This window comes from Heteronotia binoei, chromosome 21 (genome assembly GCF_032191835.1).
Source record: "Heteronotia binoei isolate CCM8104 ecotype False Entrance Well chromosome 21, APGP_CSIRO_Hbin_v1, whole genome shotgun sequence".
NCBI classification, from domain to species: domain Eukaryota; kingdom Metazoa; phylum Chordata; class Lepidosauria; order Squamata; family Gekkonidae; genus Heteronotia; species Heteronotia binoei.
In genome coordinates this window covers 84,877,276-84,897,394 of record NC_083243.1, presented here as the reverse complement: position 1 = coordinate 84,897,394, position 20,119 = coordinate 84,877,276, and the positions used below count along the sequence as shown (strand labels likewise).

General features: G+C 44.0%; 1 protein-coding gene across 4 annotated transcripts in view; it reads right to left on the bottom strand.

The window, feature by feature from the left end:
* DPF3 (double PHD fingers 3) overlaps positions 1 to 20,119 on the bottom strand; it is a 328,225-nt gene that overhangs the window by 74,885 nt on the left and 233,221 nt on the right. For all 4 annotated transcript variants that reach the window (XM_060261375.1, XM_060261377.1, XM_060261374.1 and 1 more), the window contains exons 6-7: positions 12,995 to 13,073; positions 4,063 to 4,200 (exon numbers count right to left, since the gene is read on the bottom strand). In XM_060261375.1, coding sequence (XP_060117358.1) covers positions 4,063 to 4,200; positions 12,995 to 13,073 — 217 coding nt within the window. The remainder of the gene's footprint in view (positions 1 to 4,062; positions 4,201 to 12,994; positions 13,074 to 20,119) is intronic.

The following is a 20,119-nucleotide window of genomic DNA, read 5'->3' as shown; positions in this document are numbered from 1 at the left end:
CAGAAAGATCAAGAAAGGCTGTTGGCTCTTGAATGGCACATGGTAACAAATCAATATAGGGTCTGACCAATTCAGAACCAGTGAAGGACTATTATTGACAGAGATACTGCTGTGAGGACATGCTTGAAACAGTGATAAAGAGGAGGCAATGGAACAAGCAAGAACTCCAAATTGTAGCAGCAATCTGTTTGTCACATTCCCTAGCTCCCACCACACAGCCTCAATTGGAGAGCCAGTTCGTTGTAGTGGTTAAGTATGCAGACTCTTATCTGGGAGAACCGGGTTTGATTCTCTGCTCCTCCACTTACAACTGCTGGAATGGCAATGGGTTAGCCAGAGCTATTGCAGGAGTTGTCCTTGAAAGGGCAGCTGCTGTGAGAGCCCTCTCAGCCCCACCCACCTCACAGGGTGTCTGTTGTGGGAAAAGAAGATTTAGGAGATTGTAAACTGCTCTGAGTCTCTGATTCAGAGAGAGGGGCAGGGTATAAATCTGCAATCATCATCATCGCCTGGGTTTGTCTTCAGTAAATTGGGGCTGTTTGCATTTCTGTCCTGTGCATCTAGGGAAATAATCACTGCCTACTATTGGCTGTACATTTGGCCCTTTTCTATCAAATTTGGACAGTTGTGGATTAGCTATATGGATTAACATCCCCCCACTCTTCCGAATAGCTATGAAGAGAAAATTCTTGAAGTCCAGACCTTGCAGCATCACAGACCTGTCAAGTCTAATTCACACTATATGCCCGATTGTACTTAGGGGAGTGGAAGGGTCTGGCTTTCCCTGCCACATCCCTGAGGCTTTCTTTGTGTACAAAGGAACCAGTTAACAACTGTGTATTAGCTATGGGAACAATTAGCATTCACATGGAAGATGGATGGCAGCATAAATTAAATCCTGCCAAGTGAAAAAGGGGAGATTTGGGAACCAGGCTCAAGGCTGTAAACAAATATCTGAAGACAAGAAAAGAGAGGAGGTATCAAATTAAAGAAAAGATCAAATAGGAAATGCACTGCATAAAATCCAGCTCCCAACTCAGACCTTTTACTGGTTATACTCTGCATGATGGGGGGATAAGGTTATACCCATCAGCCCAGCTTAGCCTGAACACCTATTGTGCCTCTGAGCCCACCAGACAGTGAAACATTATATCCCACTTGCCTACATCAGAAAAATCGAAAGTGCAAATTGTTCAGCTGATTCCCTGATTTTTATGTAGTATCTTAATCACATTGTTTGAGCCTTCTGACCACTGAATTGTGTACATCTGTGCATGTGTGTGTATAAGTCGTCTTTAAGCAAAGTGTCATGCTTAGACATCTGACATGTTATTAGAGTGGGGAGGATAACTGACTATAATCCTGCTTCCTTTCATGGGGATAAATTAATCAGAACCAAAGCTTTTTGTTGATGTTCCAAGAAGGTAAGGTTTTCAAGCAACAAAATATAAAGGGTGAAATCAACATGGAATCATGTTGCCACTACACTAAGTGAAACAGCCAGCCCCAAGCAGTGAATTTTGGACCACTATTAAAAGGGCAGCAAATTATCAGTTATTTATTATTTTATGGTACTACAGACAGATGAAAAGCACAGCCTTTGCAGCCTTAAATATACACATATACTGTAATGTCCTGGAGCAATGAAAAGCACAGCCTTTGCAGCCTTAAATATACACATATACTGTAATGTCCTGGAGCAGGTTCTTGAAAGAAACAGTTCTGCAAGTTTTCTAGTATGTTGGGGAAATCCGTTTGTGGTGGTACCTATGGTCTTGTACATATGTTAGCAACTTAACCTTTCTCCCTCTTCCCTACAGCATATTTTAGCCAAACATTAGTGAAGTAAAAAGATGAGAATTCACCTTTCTAATAAAGCAGAGAGTACACCTAGTCCAGTCTAGAAGGGCTCTTCTATGATCAAATGTAATTCTTCTAGTTTAGCTCTTTAACTCTAGAGACACTAACACTAGCAACCAATGCTTCACATGTTAAACCTTGACCCAGTAAATTTATCCTGTTTTGAAGGGAAATGTTTTTTTTACTTTCACATTTCTTCTGGATAAAAAAAATGAAGAACTTCAGTGTAGCAGTACAATACTAGAACATAAGTAGATCCCCGCTGGATCAGACCAGTGGTCCATCTAGTCCAGCATCCTGTCTCACACAGTGTCCAACCAGTGCCTCTGGAGGTCCAACAACAGGGCATAGAGATTGCAAGACCTTTCCCAGTGTTGCCTCCTAGCACTGGTACTCAGAAGTTTACTGCCTCTGTACATGGAACTAGTCATCATGGTTGGTAGCCAGTGATGACTCTATCCTCCATGAATACATTTAGTCACCCTGCATATATCTTGCCTTGAACATCCCTTAGATGAAGGTAGCCATGAGTTGGATGCAGCTCAGTGCCACATTATTCATTCACTTACACCTATGGCCATCACTACATCATCTGGCAGCAAATTTCACATTTTAATCACTGAGGAAAGAAGTATTTCCTTTTGTTTGTCCTGAATCTGTAGCCCATCAACAGCATTGGTTGCTCTTAAGTTCTAGTATTTTGGCAGAGGAAGAAAATGCTCTTGCTGTTCATTCTCTCTACCCTTGAATTATACACTGGGTACAGGTTAAATACAGATCAAGGTTTTGATACTAACCTTTAAGGCTCTAAATGCTCTGGGACTAATGTATGGGACTAATATGTGGCTGCCGGTCCTGGTACACCCCCAGATGATCATTATGCTGTGGAGAGAATAACTTTCTGGTGATCCCTGGCCCAAAAGATATTCCATTGTCCTTAACCAGAGCCAGGGTCTTTTAGGCCCTGGTGCTGGCCTGGTGGAACTCTCTGCCTAATGATATCCATGCCCTGTGGGACCTGCTGCAGTTCCACAAGACTTGTAAGACAGAGATGTTCCATCAGGCCTATGGTTGAGGACAGCAATGGTTTCCATCATGCCTGGCCTCTCCTCTTTTTCTTTCATCCTTTTGTCCTCCTTTATGAGGTAAGGATAGGACAAGGTCTTTAAGTGCCATTTTGTAATAGCTACTGGAATTCTATATAAATGTAACTGTTTATTGATTCTGATTGTAATTTACTGAAATGTTGTTTACCACCCCAAGCTCTACCTGTAGGGGAGGGTGATCTATAAATTGAAAGCAGCAGCAGCAGCAACAACCTCTATCATGTCCCTCCTCTCAGTCACCTCTTTTCTAGTCTGAAAAGTCCCACTCTTAAGCTTTTCCTCTCCTGAATCATCTTGATCAAACAGAGGAAACTGAATTAGAAGTAAAGAGCTATTATAGCATTTTCACCCCTAAATCCGGCACAATGATTTATAAAAATGATTCTAACTTATGTCTAAAGGAGAACTATTTATTAAAGCAAAGATAAGGACTCAGATATCTCCAAAATCTTCATTCCACACAATACCAGTATTCCCAGATCTGTGCTTTAAAAACTGAAAGGGAAGGACATCTATTATTTTCTGAAACAACCAGATGATTTCTGTGGCAGAAAACAGGATTAGACCTACTCTTTCTGAGTAGATCTTATGGTCCTTGTCTCCTATTTGCTATTACTCTGCCTTGAAATTTAGGGACATTGTTTCAAATGTCAGGTTAGGGTATAGAAGGATGCTGGTAATGCACAGAGAATTTCATACAATAACACAAAGAAAGAGAAAAAGCAAAAGGAAGCAGCAAAGTGTATTGTTCTCTGGGCTAACCACTGTGAGGCTGCTGGGCAATGGGAAGACTGGGCTCCCCTCCTTTCCTCATCTTCCCTCAACATGTTCACCCCATGAGAGCAGTGATGGAAAGTGACCTGCTGCAGAGTTAATGTGAGGCTTGAGCTGAATTTTTTGACTAGCTGAGCTCAGCACCTGGGAAAGCTGCAGTTGATTAGCTCCACTAAAACCTCAAGTCCCAATAATTCACAGAGGAGCAAAGTAATTGTAGCAACTGCTGAAATACAAGGATAATGCAAGGGGTGAATGATGAGAGCATTCCAGAAAAGGGAAGGGGGAGGAAAAAAGAAGGAAAAGCACATATTCTACTCACGTTTATGATTTTCATTTCTGTGGACAGGTGAGGATCGTGTCTCCTGCTCCTGAGCATCATCCCCCTCCTCACTGGCAAGGTGAGTGTGAGCATAATGGTAGCTCAGACCTGGTCTGTTCTTATAGCGTTTGCCACAGACTGTGAGCAGAGGAAATATGAAGAAACAGCAGGAAAAAAGGACAGATCAGTAACAATAAAAGGGTCTAAAATGTATCCTCACTGCTGCCTTCTTTGCTGGACAACTAGACTATTATTTGTATTTCACAATGAGAGGAAGCTAATTTGCCCACAATTTACATTTTGTACTTGGATAAAGATACCCAAACGCATACTACCAATGCTGCATGTCAAATATGGAAATATGCATACAGGTATAACATTTAATCCAGTTTATTTCAATTTTATCTCCTTAAAACTGAAGCAGAAGCAGGAAAGGATTGGGCCCTGTTTCTGAGCATTTTAAAGGAGGATATGCCAAACCTCTCTCTTAGGCACTCACCCCCACCCTCCCCCCGATTTAATAAAAAGCACAAATGGTATCCATACAAAATGCATAGGGAGGGCTTAACTAGAATGGATGCTGGGAAATCCGTGATGGAAGCTTCTCGGTGTTTTTAGAAGTCAAACATCAGTCATTCGGGAGCCTAATCAAAACATTGCCCACCACCAATTTTCACCTCACAAGTTTTATTCACTGTGAACTGACAGATATCTTCTCTGTCAGACTTTTCCATCCAAGACGGCTAAGGGGAGGTTTCAGTTGGTGAAACTATGCAGGAATCCCATTCTCCCTAAATTGTAGTCCCAATTTAACTGGGCCTCATAGCTGCTATTGGCCTTTAAAATGCTGGGAAGATGTAGTCATGGATCTACTAGTGTCATCTCTAATCACGCTCTGAGGACTGGCGCCAAGATACCTCAGTTTAAACGTAGATGCTGCTCTGTTAAGGTAGGCCTACTGCTGTCATAGCCAATTTCATTTCTCATGTTAAATGAGAAAATTCCTAGAAAATTATGACCTCTTAAAGCTGATCAGTGTTATTCATTTTATTAGTATTAAATATTCTTACGTTAGAGACTAGTTTCTGAGATAGTAAGCCATAATTTTTGTTATTATCTGATTTTCCACCGAGAAACCTATAGCCCAGACAAAGGTAAAATGGTTTGTTTGGAATTGCACAATGATTTGTGCTGAGGTGAAATTACCAAACTATTGGTAACTTCATTGCTTTGAGGAATAAGAGCAGTTATCCATTACACAGCAGGTCTGTTAAACGCAAAGGGTTTCCCCAAAGCAGATTTTGGCATTGTTTATGTAAATAAAGAGAACTCATGGAAAATTAGAGACCCAACTGAAGTAGAGACATGAGAACACAGAACAATTTATTGTAAAGCAGAAAGTGAAACTATCAGGAACACTATAACCAAAATAACAGGGAATGCAAAACTGTCAAAACTAAAACAATATTTTTGAGGAAAATTATATCCCACTTTCTGTACTATAAATATATAATGCCATATCCATCTGGAAAACTGGATAACTTGTGAAAGGAGCTGGACCTTTCCCTATCTTTCCCATCTCCCAACTGCCTACTGTTTGTCACCAAAATCTCCTCTGAGAATCAGAAAACCCTTACGAACAAAATCCAACATATACAAGAGGCTGCAGTAAGGCAGGAGAATCAGACAAAATTGCCTCCTCCATTATTTTCTGCCAGCACCTTCCATAAATGGTCTTCATAGACCTTGCAGAGCACTTTACAGTAAATCTAACTGGGATGCATTAGATAATATTGCCAAAACTCACCCCTCAGAGAAAAGCTGCAGCTGCTAAGCCACCCAAAGCTGGCTAAAAATAATGGCACACAACAAAGGAGACCTGAGATATCTGAAGATATAGATCTGATAACTACTCCAAGATGTGAATCTGCTCTTTTACAGGAAGTGCAATCCCATCCAAAACAGGCTGACTTTCAATCCTTGATTAGCCACATCACCAGCTGAGTTTCAGTTTATCCATCTAACCCATTATCAGTTCCAGTCACCTCCAGGCTTTAATAAACATTTTTTTTTCATTTTTTAAAAAAGCCTGAATAGGGAATGAACTATTTGTTCAATTTGAAATTATACCCAACTTTAGAGATGACAGAGAACTGACAGAGAACAAGGGTGGCAAACAGTTTACTTGTTGGGGTGACAGCACCAAGGTTGCAGAACTGATTAACAATAGTGAGGGGCAGGCTGGCGTTTGGAAAGGCTTCAAATGTAGAAAAAACCTCAGCACCATTACAAATGCCTCCAAGGATGTTGAATGTATTTGTTATGAGGGCCGGATCTGACATAAATGAGACCTTGTCAGGCCGGGCCATGAGTGTCATAAAATGTAACGTCAGGTAGCAGAGATAGAAAGCACAGACAAACACAATTAATTTTTTTAACTCAAAACATGCTTAAAACATTAGCACGCTTTCAATGTTTTGTTTAACAGTCTCTGATAAATTATTGCATCAAAATCTGGAGACAATGTCTGTGCTATAGCAATCTTGAGTATGTTGTTCAGGTATGTATCTGCAACTTGCAAACTGCAACTTGCAAACTTACTTCTGATTTATTGACATTCATTGAGACTCTTTCAATCGCTCAACAGAGCTACAGAGCTAAGTTCCTCCACTGACTGAGGCTCCTCTTCCCTCCTCCTCCCACGGTGAAGAGGGAGGGAGAAGAGGGAAAGAGCGAGAGGCTTCTTTGCTTGGCTGCATCAAACAGGAGAAATACAACCACTGGCAAAGCAAGCTGCAACAAAGGAAGTGGAGAGACAGAGAAGGAAGCATCAACAGCCAGTTGTTCCCAGGCCACATACAAGCCCTGTGGAGGCCAGGTCAGGTCCATGGGCTGCACATTTGACACCCCTGAGCTAGAACTTCCTGTTATAACTCATGTAATGACATGCTATGTCTTCCTGTCAAGTTAAAAGCAGTATTTTACATGCTGCTTTTAATTTGACAACTCAGAGCCTCAGTTTGATGGAACAAATGCTTTTGGTTGAACTGTCAGTAAGCAACTACAAAAATATTAAAGGAGCAGTAAATGCCATCCACAGTACATCAGTTGATCATCACTGATTTAAAGAGATGTACTGTATCAATCAATGTGGCTTCTTGCAGAATATTTCCTATAAATAGTGAAATGGAAGTAGTGCGGCACATCAACAACAAGAAAAGGAAGTCCTTTAGGGAAAATATTCATTGACCTGCTGGCTGAAATAGTCACAGAAGAACCATGATGCGAAATGTTGTATATGAGGACCTAAGTGAAGACTACGATGGGTGTTCCTGCCTGGCTCATTGAAGCCATAAGGACTGAGCTTGGGGACTTGAGAACAATGGGCAGCAGGATCCAAATTCCTGCTGCCCTGCTCCAATCACAGCCCCCCTGTTGATTTGAATGGTCCAATAACATGCTTGCGCAGGAACCCTGAGTTGTATATAGTTGGCCCCATTGGCCCAGTTCTTCAGTCTTTTAGTGCAGCCCTATACTATGCTGTACTTAATAAGAGCTATGATCACTACCACCTCGCTTCTTCCTTGCATTGAACAAACTATGTTATCCAAAGGCAGAGAAAATGGAAAGACACAGGGCTCTTTTTTTTAGCAGGAACGCAGTTCTGGATGGCTTGGTGGCAGGAGGTGTGGTCTAATATGCAAATGAGTTCTCACTGGGCTTTTTCTACAAAAAGAGCCCTGCGTGAAACAATGGTGACATCAGGGAGTGTGGCCTAAAATGCAAATGGGTTCCTGCCAGGCTTTTTCTACCAAAAAAAAAGTCCTGGAAAGACATATAGAAGTAGTACAAGTGAAGGGTCCATAAGACTCTTGTAGAAATCTCATCTTACCCCCCCCCCCCCCCGCCCCATTGCTAAGCTTCTGGCATTTATCAATGCCACAGCTGGGTCTGGAGCAGTTCCCAGCATCCACCACTGCCATGGCCAGATCCAGAGCAGTTCCTGGCATCCCAAAGCAGCTGTCCACAGCAGCTCCCAATGTCCACTACTGCAGAATCTTGGTGTGTTGTCTGTACATCCACAGACAATGCTTTCTATTTGGGGGAATTTAAACCTCCAATTAACTTTTTAAAACTAGTCTCAGTGTGGCCCCAATCTGTGGATTTAAATATCTGCAGATGGGGTCCAAACATCTGTATTATTTTCAAAACTGAAAAAATAATTAAGGTATGGTTTGATAAATGGAAGAAGGACATATGTGGCAAGCATCAATCAGTGGCTCCAGTATGCCACACTGGAACACTTCCTGCAGAATATATTGATCTACACCAGGTTGGCTTAGTCTTCTTGTGTTCATGACATACATTCTGAAATGTATATGAAAGTTTCAGTAACTATAATTTTCCATAGAAGGGATCTGACATTTAGGAAGAAATTCAAACCAGTTATAGTGTGAGTTCACATCTGTTTCTTGGAACGCGATGACCTAGCAATTGTGATCCACGCAACGGTCTTGGCGCTGCACGATCCACAACTTGTGACCTGGACCCTTGCCCCTCCTGGTTAATTAAGGCCTGCCAGGAGGAACTGAAATGTCCTATACGGGACATCATAAATTGATCCCTTTCGGAGGGTGTTTTTCCAACATCCCTGAAGGAGGCAGTGGTCCGCCCTCTTTTGAAAAAAGTTACATCAGACCCGTCCGTATTGGCACATTATCGGCCGGTCTCAAATTTGCCCTTCTTGGGCAAAATTATTGAGAGGGCTGTGGCGTTGCAGCTGCTGGGCTTTCTGGAGGACGCTTCCACCTTGGACCCATGCCAGTCCAGCTTTCGCCCGGGCCATGGGACGGAAACAGTCTTGGTCGCCCTCATGGATGACCTTCGACAGCAACTGGACCTGGGCGGCTCGGCAGTACTGCTGCTGCTCGACCTGTCGGCGGTGTTCGACACCGTCGACCACCAGCTGCTGACCCGCCGCCTCGCTGACGCAGGAATTCGGGGGCTAGCCTTACAGTGGCTCTCCTCCTTCCTTGAAAATCGGGGACAAAGGGTGGCAGTTGGGGGGAAGCTATCTCAGAGACACCCTCTTCATTGTGGGGTGCCTCAGGGGGCAGTTCTCTCCCCGATATTGTTTAATATCTTTATGCGCCCCCTTGCCCAGATTGCGCGGAGGTATGGGCTCGGTTGTCATCAGTACGCTGATGATACCCAGCTCTATCTATTGATGGAAGGCCGGACTGGCGATGTCCCTATAAATCTGGACCGGGCGCTACAAGCCGTGGCTGGCTGGCTCAAGCTGAGTGGGCTGAAGCTGAATCCAACAAAGACTGAGGTCCTTTGCGTGGGCCGGGACGGACCAGGAGGGGAGATCACTCTGCCAGCTTTTGACGGTGCGCCACTGATACCAGTGCGCAGGGTCAAGAGCTTGGGGGTGCTACTGGAATCCTCGCTATCAATGGAGGCCCAGATAGCTGCCACCGCAAGATCCGCCTTCTTCCATCTTAAGAGGGCGAGGCAGTTGGCTCCCTTCTTGGAACGCGACGACCTAGCAATTGTGATCCACACAACGGTCACCTCAAGATTAGACTACTGCAATGCCCTCTACATGGGGCTGCCCTTGTGTCGAACATGGAGACTTCAGGTAGTGCAGAATGCGGCGGCCAGGCTGCTAGCGGGACTACCTAGATGGGAACACGTGCAGCCTGTGCTGCGGGATCTGCATTGGCTGCCGGTCGTCTACCGTGTTCGCTATAAGGTGCTGGTTATCACCTTTAAAGCCCTATATGGCCGAGGACCTGCCTACCTACGGGACCGCCTCTCCCCATATATTCCCCAGAGAGCACTAAGATCTAGCTCCCAAAACCTCCTACAAATCCCTGGGCCAAGAGAGGCCAGACTGAAGATAACCCGGGAGCAAGCCTTTTCACTAATGGCCCCTCGTTGGTGGAACCAACTCCCAGAGATGGTGCGAGCCCTGCGGGACTTGAACCAGTTCCGCAGGGCTTGCAAAACCTCTCTTTTTCAGCTCGCATTTAAAACAGGACCAGACCAAACTGATTAACTATTGTAACTTTAGCCACCTCATGTTGAAATTGGAACTGATGTATGATAATGTGTAAACTGTGACCGATAGAAGTATAGCACCTATTTCTATCTATTTTTATACTTTATATTTTATAATCTTCTATTCTTCTATTTTTATATTTTTAAACTTTAATTAACTTATGTAATTGTACTATTTAAATTATTGTTTATCTATTTTAACCAAATCATGCTTGCCATGTCTGTGAGCCGCCCTGAGCCCGCCTTTGGCGGGGGAGGGCGGGATATAAGAATAAAATTTGCTTTGCTTTGCTTTCCACACATGACCTCAGTTATTATTCACAATTATGCAGATTAATTCACTTAGTCTTCTGAGGTGCCTACAGTTCTTCTCTGAGCGAACTTCAATCTGGTCTCTATCATTTTTAACTAAACTGTATTGTAGCTTTGCTAAGTAACGTATTTCTTTGTTTACATATACTTTATATCCTACCTTTCTCCCTAATTGAGGAGTGGCCTTAAGTGGCTTACATTGTTTTCCTCTCCTCCATTTTATCCTCACTTCAACTAATTGAGGTAGTTTAGGCTAGAATTGTAGGCTAGCCCTACATCACCTAGTAAACTTCCATGGCAGAATGGGTATTTAGACATAAGTCTCCCAGATCCAAGTCTGACACTCTACCCACTACACCAAATTGGTTTAATTTGTTTTAATTTTAACCTTTTAAACTAATTTTAATTAAACAAAGGGTTACTAGGCACCACAGTGTTCCCAATGTAAGGTATCTCAAGTATTATTTAGTATTTGGCTGCCCAGTCTACGTCTGCTGTAATATCAAAGCAGCCAAATTTTAAGAGCTGGGGGCTGTGACAACTTTGCCTGACTAGACCCCATTACTGTATCACAAAAAAATCAGCCAGTGTCATCAGAAAACACAAAGAAGTCTGAACTGAGGAAGTGATCACAGAAGTGAAGGAGAATGTAAATTCAGTCTGTCATTTATCACACTGGTTCACTGGTTCACTAATTACAGTAAAGAAAATGTCAGCACTGTCTCTGAAAGGTGCACAAGTACAACCAATCTTCTCGCCCCTACCACATCTTGCACTATCTTGTACTGGGGAACAACTTTGTACTGGGATGTGCATTTGGAAATACATGAGCACTGGAACCAAAAACAGGCCCATTCATTAGGAAACACAAATAAATGGAGGCACAAATGCAATTTAATCATTCACTGTTGAGATGCTTTCAATGATTCTACCAATCATTCCTTGCCCAACCAACACTATTGAGAAGCTTAGCCCTTTTATAGAACCAGCCCTGATGCCTCAATCCCCTGACTGAGGGAGACATTAGAGGTTCTGGAACTGCTAATGGTAATGAACTCTGCAGTGGTTTCTTCTGAAACAAGTGGAAACAAACACCAATAATGGAAATAAACGTGTAAATAATTAACATAATCATAAGGAACAAAGCTGTTGTAACACAAACAAACATATACCTCCTTAGCTTATAATACAGGTTTATCTGATGTTTCCCAGGGCTGTGCCCTTGCACTTTGTTGCAGAGAGATAGCTTTGAAGACTAAACCCTGAATTCTACATTGTTTTGTTCAATAATTGCTCTTGTAACACAGCTTTGGATACTGATTATGTCCAGACAGATTGGGTCTTGATCAATGCTTAACAATTTAATGTTTAACTTGTATTCAAAGGTCACAGTCTTGGGGAAAAGCCATTAACATACTACCCCCAATAGAAAGAGTTTTGGAAGAAGAAAGAATTTAGAAATACCAAAATCTTCAAAAGAGCAATAATTAATTATCCTTTGTGTGTACCTTATTTTGCTAACATTCTTCTGTTACAGAATGAACCCAAAGTGTACAACTGAGCAGCGTGGCATAGCTCCATTGTAACAGCCCATCAGTTGTCAGTTCTGCCCAAGTCAAGTGGTGAAGAAAGAGTAATGAGACTTAGCCCTTAGACTGAAAATATGTTTGAGAGAAAGGAATTCATGAAATGATGTGAACCAAACAACTATATATACCTTTGTTTTTAAGAATAAGGCCAAACTACATGTGACAGAAGAAGTGAATAAATTTTCTACAGTTTTCAAAACAAAACAGCTACAGTCTGTCATATTTAAGCAGAAGGGCCTGGGGGAGGTTGCTTAACCCTTTCTCTCTTGCCGTTTTCCCAATCACAACAATTCTCTTCACGCAGAAGATATCTGCATTCCCCTTTTTTTGGTAGAAAAGCAACTAAGGTCCTATTTTGACAAGAACAATGGTCCGAGGGAAACAGGGTGGGTAGCCGTGTTATTCTGAAGCAGCAGAACAAAGTTTGAGTCCAGAGGCACTTTTAAGACAAAAAAAATATTCAAGGTATACATTTTCATGTATCTTGAATAAAATTATGTTGATCTTAGAGGTGCCACTAGACTCAAACTTTGTTCTGCTGAGGTGAACCAGTACAGCAGCATCTCCTTGCCCACATCATTCTTTCATTTGAACCATAAATCTGCAGCTGCTTTCCATTTTTTCAAAAAATGCTGAGATGTTGTTACTGTAAGCACCTCCTATTTAACATCTACTTCAGCCCCATCAAAACCAGAAAAGAAACTGAGAGTGACTAATCAAGGTGGCAAAGAAGACAAAAGCACAAAAAACCACAAAAGAGGTAGTGAAAGAAAGAGAGAGAAAGATGAGTCATAATAGTACCAAGGGATGTGAGCTTTTATTGAGGGTTTTCATTTCTAGCCCCCATGCAAAAACAGCAACAAGAAGTGGTAGTTGTAGCTGATAAGTAACTCCTAGTGCAGCAAAATGTATTCCAAGTGCATATAAAAAGTAGCTGGAGAGTGCAGGATATGGACACTACTTACTGTCACAAACGTAAGGTTTATCATGGTCATCCATGGAAGAAACGTCATTCCTTCGCCTGCCACCTCCAGAACCTCGAGCCTGTAATGAAGATGAAGGTAGTGATGCCACAACAACAACTTCTCCCTGTTTTGAGCATAATCAATCAAATTCCATGGAAGTTGTATCTGACCATTGGTGTTCTAATACTGCATGCTGTTCAGAACAGCTGCAAACCTGAAGTACTTTATACCATCTTAAATTGTTGACATTCCTGTGTAAAAGAAGGTTTAGTCATACAGGCTAGAATGCACAAAATGCTCCTTTAACACTTAACCTTTGTTGTGTGTGCCTTAACATACACCTTATCGTATTGGTAAGATATGGGAGGGACGGTGGCTCAGTGGTAGAGCATCTGCTTGGGAAGCAGAAGGTCCCAGGTTCAATCCCTGGCATCTCCAAAAAAGGGTCCAGGCAAACAGGTGTGAAAAAACCTCAGCTTAAGACCCTGGAGAGCCGCTGCCAGTCTGAGAAGACAATACTGACTTTGATGGACCAAAGGTCTGATTCGGTATAAGGCAGCTTCATATGTTCATATGTTCTCCATCACTCAGCCTTTTTACAATGCTATAGGTTTATGCTGTATTCCTTGAAAACTGGACTAAGTTCTGTAAATTATTGAAATAGAAAACCTATGACATGTGACACAGAAAAAATATGCTTTTCATGTTTTTATACTCCCCACCCTTCAAATTCAAGCAGGCAGGCAGATATACACAGGCATTTTGAGAGCTCCATTTGTGTGTGAGGAACTGGCTGCTGAGCCTTGTTACTGAGCCAGGCCAGAGTCAACAGCTTTGTTTAACCCCCCCCCCCCCAAAAAAAAAAAAAACATTTGTAACTCTACTGGCAATCTGTGACACTAGATCGCTGGCTGAGCTAGTAGCTGTAATATATACATTGTGAGTGACCTTATAAACATTGTGAGTGACTTATTCGTATGCTTTCCCACTGCACAACTGGAAGTGGTTAGATGCAAATACACTCCACTCCAGTAACAGCATTCTATCCATGCCGAAGATCTATGGCTCTCCTATCCTTCATGTAAGACCCAGAACTGGTAAAGAAAGGAGCTTTTGACACTCAGATATGGAACTACTCCAGCAAATGTGAATAGAGAAGTCTGCACATGTATGAATGTGATTTCTGTGTTTGGATACCACAGAACATAACAGGATTTTATGTCACAGCATGAGTGTTATTCATTTGTGTAGAGACTGAATTGTTTGTCTGATGTAGGGAGTGGAAGGCATTTATTATATGTGATGCCACTACAGATGCAATAAGCTGTGGAAGAACATTTTCATCTTCCAGGATATTCCAAGAGTTACTAATCACTTTGTAAATACAGAAAAGGGCACATGGAATCCCTCCCCCCATTATTTTAATATAAAAATAATAATGACAAGAGACACAATACAGGCAAAATTAAGTACTTTTAAATCCCATTGATTACAGTGACACAGAACTGACTACCTGCTTAAGTCCTTTTTATAATCAATGTGTTTTAAAAATATTGAACATTGGCTGGATCATGTCCATCATTACTATGATTACCACATCAACAAACAGATTGAGACCAATGGCTTGTATCCTACCATGCTTTTCAGGACACTAGGGGAAGGCTTCAAATTGCATTGAGCAGAGTGGTAGGATCCCAGCCAGTATCAATGTTCCACAGTTTACTACTTAGTCTACAAGGTCAATCTAAACATAAATATTTTCAACTTTCCAAAGTTTTCTCCTTTCTGCTTTTATCAGAATAGAGGGTTCTTAAAAAAAAAAAAAAGATGATGATGATGGGAGAACTAGGCTATTGATAACACCTGCATGAGGTAGGCCTGACCTTGGTGGCTCAAGCTAGCTCAATCTCATCAGATTGTGGAAGCTAAGCAGGGCTGACCCTTGTTAGTTAGACCACCAAAGAAGCCCAGGGTCACTGTGCAAAGGAAGGCAATGGGAAGCAACCTCTGAATGTGTCCTGCTATGAGAACCTTACAGAGTCTCCATAAGTCAGCTGTGACTTGATGGCACTTTCCACCACCACCATAAGGTAGATAATGAGCATTTATCATAGGGACTCTATATAAATCTCTATTATAAGCCTCTATTAAAGGGACAGGGCATTTCCCTTTTTATTGTGCGTGTTTATATATATATATATATATACACACACACACACACACACACACTTTAAGAGCCCCATGGCGCAGAGTGGTAAAGCTGCAGTACTGCAGTCCTAAACTCTGCTTGCGACCTGAGTTTGATCCCCAGTGGAAGATGGCACCCCCTTGAATGTGGAGCCAGGAGACAGGAAATGATGTACAAACATGCTTAAAACTCCTGCAATATTTTGTTTAGGAAAGGTAGGAGAATAGTGAGATTTTGCAAGCTTTAAGCTTCTCCCCCCCCCCATCTATTCAGATTAGTAATAGGGAGGGAGGGAGGGAGGGAGGAGGCAGGAGGAAAGAAAGAAAGAAAGAAAGAAAGAAAGAAAGAAAGAAAGAAAGAAAGAAAGAAAGAAAGAAAGAAAGAAAGAAAGAAAGAAAGAAAGAAAGAAAGAAAGAAAGAAAGAAAGAAAGAAAGAAAGAAAGAAAGAAAGAAAGAAAGAAAGAAAGTGTTGTGGCCGCCACCACCTCCTGTGGCAGTGAATTCCACATGTTAATCACCCTTTGGGTAAAGAAGTACTTCTTTTTATCCGTTTTAACCTGACTACTCAGCAATTTCATCGAATGCCCACGAGTTCTTATATTGTGAGAAACGGAGAAAAGTACTTTTTCTCTACCTTCTCCATCCCATGCATTATTTTGTAAACCTCTATCGTGTCACCCCGCAGTCAACGTTTCTCCAAGCTAAAGAGCCCCAAGCGTTTTAACCTTTCTTCATAGGGAAAGTGTTCCAACCCTTTAATCATTCTAGTTGCCCTTTTCTGGACTTTTTCCAGTGCTATAATATCCTTTTTGACGTGCGGTGACCAGAATTGCACACAGTACTCCAAATGAGACCGCACCATCGATTTATACAGGGGCATTATGATACTGGCTGATTTGTTTTCAATTCCCTTCCTAATAATTCCCAGCATGGCGTTGGCCTTTTTTATTGCAAACGCACACTGTCTTGACATTTTCAGTGAGTTATCTACCACAACCCCAAGATCTCTCTCTTGGTCAGTCTCTGCCAGTCCATACCCCATCAACTTGTATTTGTTGCTGGGATTCTTGGCCCCAATGTGCATTACTTTGCACTTGGCCACATTGAACCTCATCTGCCACGTTGACGCCCACTCACCCAGCCTCAACAGATCCCTTTGGAGTTCTTCACAATCCTCTCTGGTTCTCACCACCCTGAACAATTTAGTGTCAGCTGCAAACTTGGCCACTTCACTGCTCACTCCCAACTCTAAATCATTTATGAACAAGTTAAAGAGCATGGGACCCAGTACTGAGCCATGAGGCACCCCATTACTTACCGTCCTCCACTGCAAAGACTGCCCATTTATACTCACTCTCTGCTTCCTATTAATTAACCAGTTTTTGATCCACAAGAGGACCTGTCCTTTTACTCCATGACTCTCGAGCTTACTAAGGAGCCTTTGATGAGGAACTTTATCAAAAGCTTTCTGGAAGTCAAGATAAACAACATCTATTGGGTCTCCTTTGTCCATATGTTTGTTCACCCCCTCAAAGAAATGTAACAGGTTAGTGAGGCAAGATCTTCCCTTACAGAACCCATGCTGAGTCTTCCTCAATGACCCGTGTTCATCAATGTGCCTACTCATTCTGTCCTTGATAATGGTTTCTACCAACTTTCCCAGTATTCAAGTCAGACTGACTGGCCTGTAGTTACCCGGATCTCCTCTGGAACCCTTTTTAAAGATGGGGGTGACATTTGCTACCTTCCAGTCCTCAGGAATGAAGGCAGATATCAATGAAAGATTACATATTTTTGTCAGAAGATCCACAAGTTCAACTTTGAGTTCTTTCAGAACTCTTGGATGTATGCCATCCAGACCTGGTGACTTATTAGTTTTTAATACATCTATCAGTTGTAGGACCTCCTCTCTTGTCACCTCAATCTGGCTCAGATATTTCAACACCCCTTCCAAAATTAGTGGTTCTGGAGCGGGCAAACACTTCTCATCTTCCACAGTGAAGACGGAGGCAAAAAATGCATTCAGCTTCTCAGCCATTTCCCTATCCTCCTTCAGTAATCCTTTTACCTCTTGGGCATCCAAGGGCCCCACTGCCTCCCTGGCTGGTTTCCTGCTTCTAATATATTTGAAGAAATTTTTATTATTGGTCTTTGTCATGGGCTGGGGCCAGGTCAGGCAGAGTCCAGTGGCAGTCCAAGGTCTGTAGCCAGTGAGCAAAGAGGGTCCAAGGTGCCAAAACCAAATCACAGTCCAGGTATCGCAGGTCAGAGGTTCAGAAGCCAAAGTCAGAGGGTCCAGAAGTCAAAGCCAAAGTCAGGGGGTCCAGAAGACAAAGTCAAAAGCCGAAGTGGATGCTAGAACGTCAGGTAAGTGACTAGTTGCTTCCACAAAGCCTCCTCCCAAAGCCCACAGCTATATAGCCCTCTGCTGTCTGTTGCCCATTTGGGCTAATTGCTGGCTCAGAGAGGCAGCCAGGATCCTGCTGAGACTCAAGCATCCTCACTCCTAGAAGGGCCAGAATCCTTTCAAAACTCAGGGCTCAGGGTGCGTCTTGCTCGTGAGCGTGCCGCCCTCCTCTGATCCCTGAGGTCCTGACGAAGGCGGTCACGCACACGAGCCACCCGAGAGGGCAAGGCAGGGGGGCTTGGATCTTCTCCAGCAGGAGGCAGGGGCACTGGTGCAGGTGGCAGGGGCACAGTTTCTTCTGCAGGCTCAGCTTCTTCTGCAGGGTCCCCAGTACCCATGACACTATCCCCTCCCCAGGGCCCCCCTCCGTCGAGGGGCCTGGGAGGTTGGGGTGGTCATTGTGGAACCGTTGCACCAAGTCCGGGGCATGAATATTGTCCACGGGCTCCCAAGACCAATCTTCCGGGCCGTATCCCTCCCAGTCCACAAGGTACTGGAGGCCTCCACGATGGTACCGGGAGTCCAGGATCTGTCGCACCTCATATTCTTCTTCATCATCCACCAGCACTGGTCGTGGCGGCGGTGGGGAAGGAGGCAGAGCTGGGTCAGGGGGTGCAGCCGGAACAAGGAGGGAGCGATGAAACACAGGGTGAATGCGGAGGTGGGGTGGCAACTGGAGCTTGAAGGCGACGGGGTTTATTTGTTCCATGACGGGGTAGGGTCCAATGAACCGCGCATCCAGCTTGTGAGACCGGCCAGGCCGGCGCAGGTAGCAAGTTGAGAGCCACACATGATCCCCTGGCTGCACTGGAGGGCCTTCTTGCCTCTTCCGGTCCACAGCCAGTTTATATGCCTCCTTGGCCCGCTGTAGCTGCTCTCGGAGCAAGTCTTGGCTGGCGTGGAGTTCTTGCAGGTAGGCATCGACGGCGGGGACATTCGTGGGTGGCAGGATCGCCGGGAAGAACCGAGGGTGGTACCCGTAGGTTGCAGCAAATGGGGTCATTTGGGTGGATGACTGGATCACGTTGTTGTATGCAAACTCCGTTAGGGGCAACAGAGTGGTCCAGTCATCCTGCTGGTAACAGGTGTAACAGCGAAGATATTGCTCTAGTGTTGCATTGGTGCGCTCTGTCTGACCATCTGTCTGTGGGTGGTAGGCTGAGGACAGGTGCACTCGAGTACCCAGGCTGGAATGGAGGGCTTGCCAGAACCGAGAGGAGAACTGGGGGCCCCGATCTGAGATTAGGTGGGCTGGGAGTCCGTGCAGATGAAAGATGTGTTGCAGGTAGAGCTGGGCCATCTCCTGAGCTGTGGGAAGTTTTGGGCACGGAATGAAGTGGGCCATCTTGGTAAATAGGTCGACGACCACCAAGATACAAGTCTGACCCTTGGATCGCGAAAGTTCTGTAATGAAGTCCATCGAGATGCAGGGGCGTAGCTAGCGCTTTGGGGGCCTGGGGCCCAAGATTTATGTGGGCCCCCCTATGTGTGTGCACGCCGCCAGAAACAGGATATGATGTCACTTCCGGTGATGTCACTTCCGCAAGATGGCCACCACTTGCGAGGGAGCCCTGCTGGAAACAGGAAGTGATGTAACTTCCCCAAAATGGCCACCACTTGTGGGGGGGGGACAGGAAGTGGTGTCACTTTGGGGGTGGCACCCCCCCCCAAGATGGCACTGCTGGTGCGATCTAGGTCATGTGATTGATAACCTGATTACCCCACCACACCATGTGACAGGGAGAAATGCCACAAGCAGCCTGCTGGCCCAGCTGTTCCCCTTGTGCCCTGAACTAACCCCAAGCAAACGATCCCTAATTGCAGACTGAAAATGATCCAAATGAGAGTATAGCCACATATTAAAGGGGGGGGGAGAGAATAAGCATGTTCCAATTCCTGAGAGTCGAGAGGTCCCTGGAGGGGAAGGGGCTCCCAATCATTCACCTCCCTACTACTCCTCTGGGCCCCTAACTTGCAAACCCAGAAAAACTATCAAGCTTAATATGTTCTGCTCCGTAGTAGCTAAAGAATCAACACTTTCTTGGGACTCCTAAGCAGCAAGCAAACCCCACCTTCTTAGTTCTGTTTGTGTAAAACCACAAATGCTGATGCTGAAGGTAAGCAGTTCTGTTTGTGTAAAACCACAAATTCTGGTTTGTGTAAAACCACACATTCTGATGCTGAAGGTAAGCAGTTATAGACCTGTGACGCCAAACCTTCGTAAATTATCTGTATTTCCTCGAGGGGGGGACTGTGCTTTCTTTTTAGAAACTTAAAAATAAATGCACTTAAAGCGGGATCGATCGCGAAGGGTCACAGTTGCCCTTTTTTGCTACCTTAGCTGTCCCTTACCATCGGCAGAACGAAGCCCTGGTTATAATCGGTGTGCTCTCCGATCAAGTTCACCCTTTCAGGCGCCGACACAGCGATCTTAGGCTCTGCGCCTCCGAAAGCCCTTTTGTGCTCCTCGTGGGCTGTCGCCAGCAGCGAGCCCACGTCGGCGTCCTTGAGCCCTTCCATGTTTGAGATC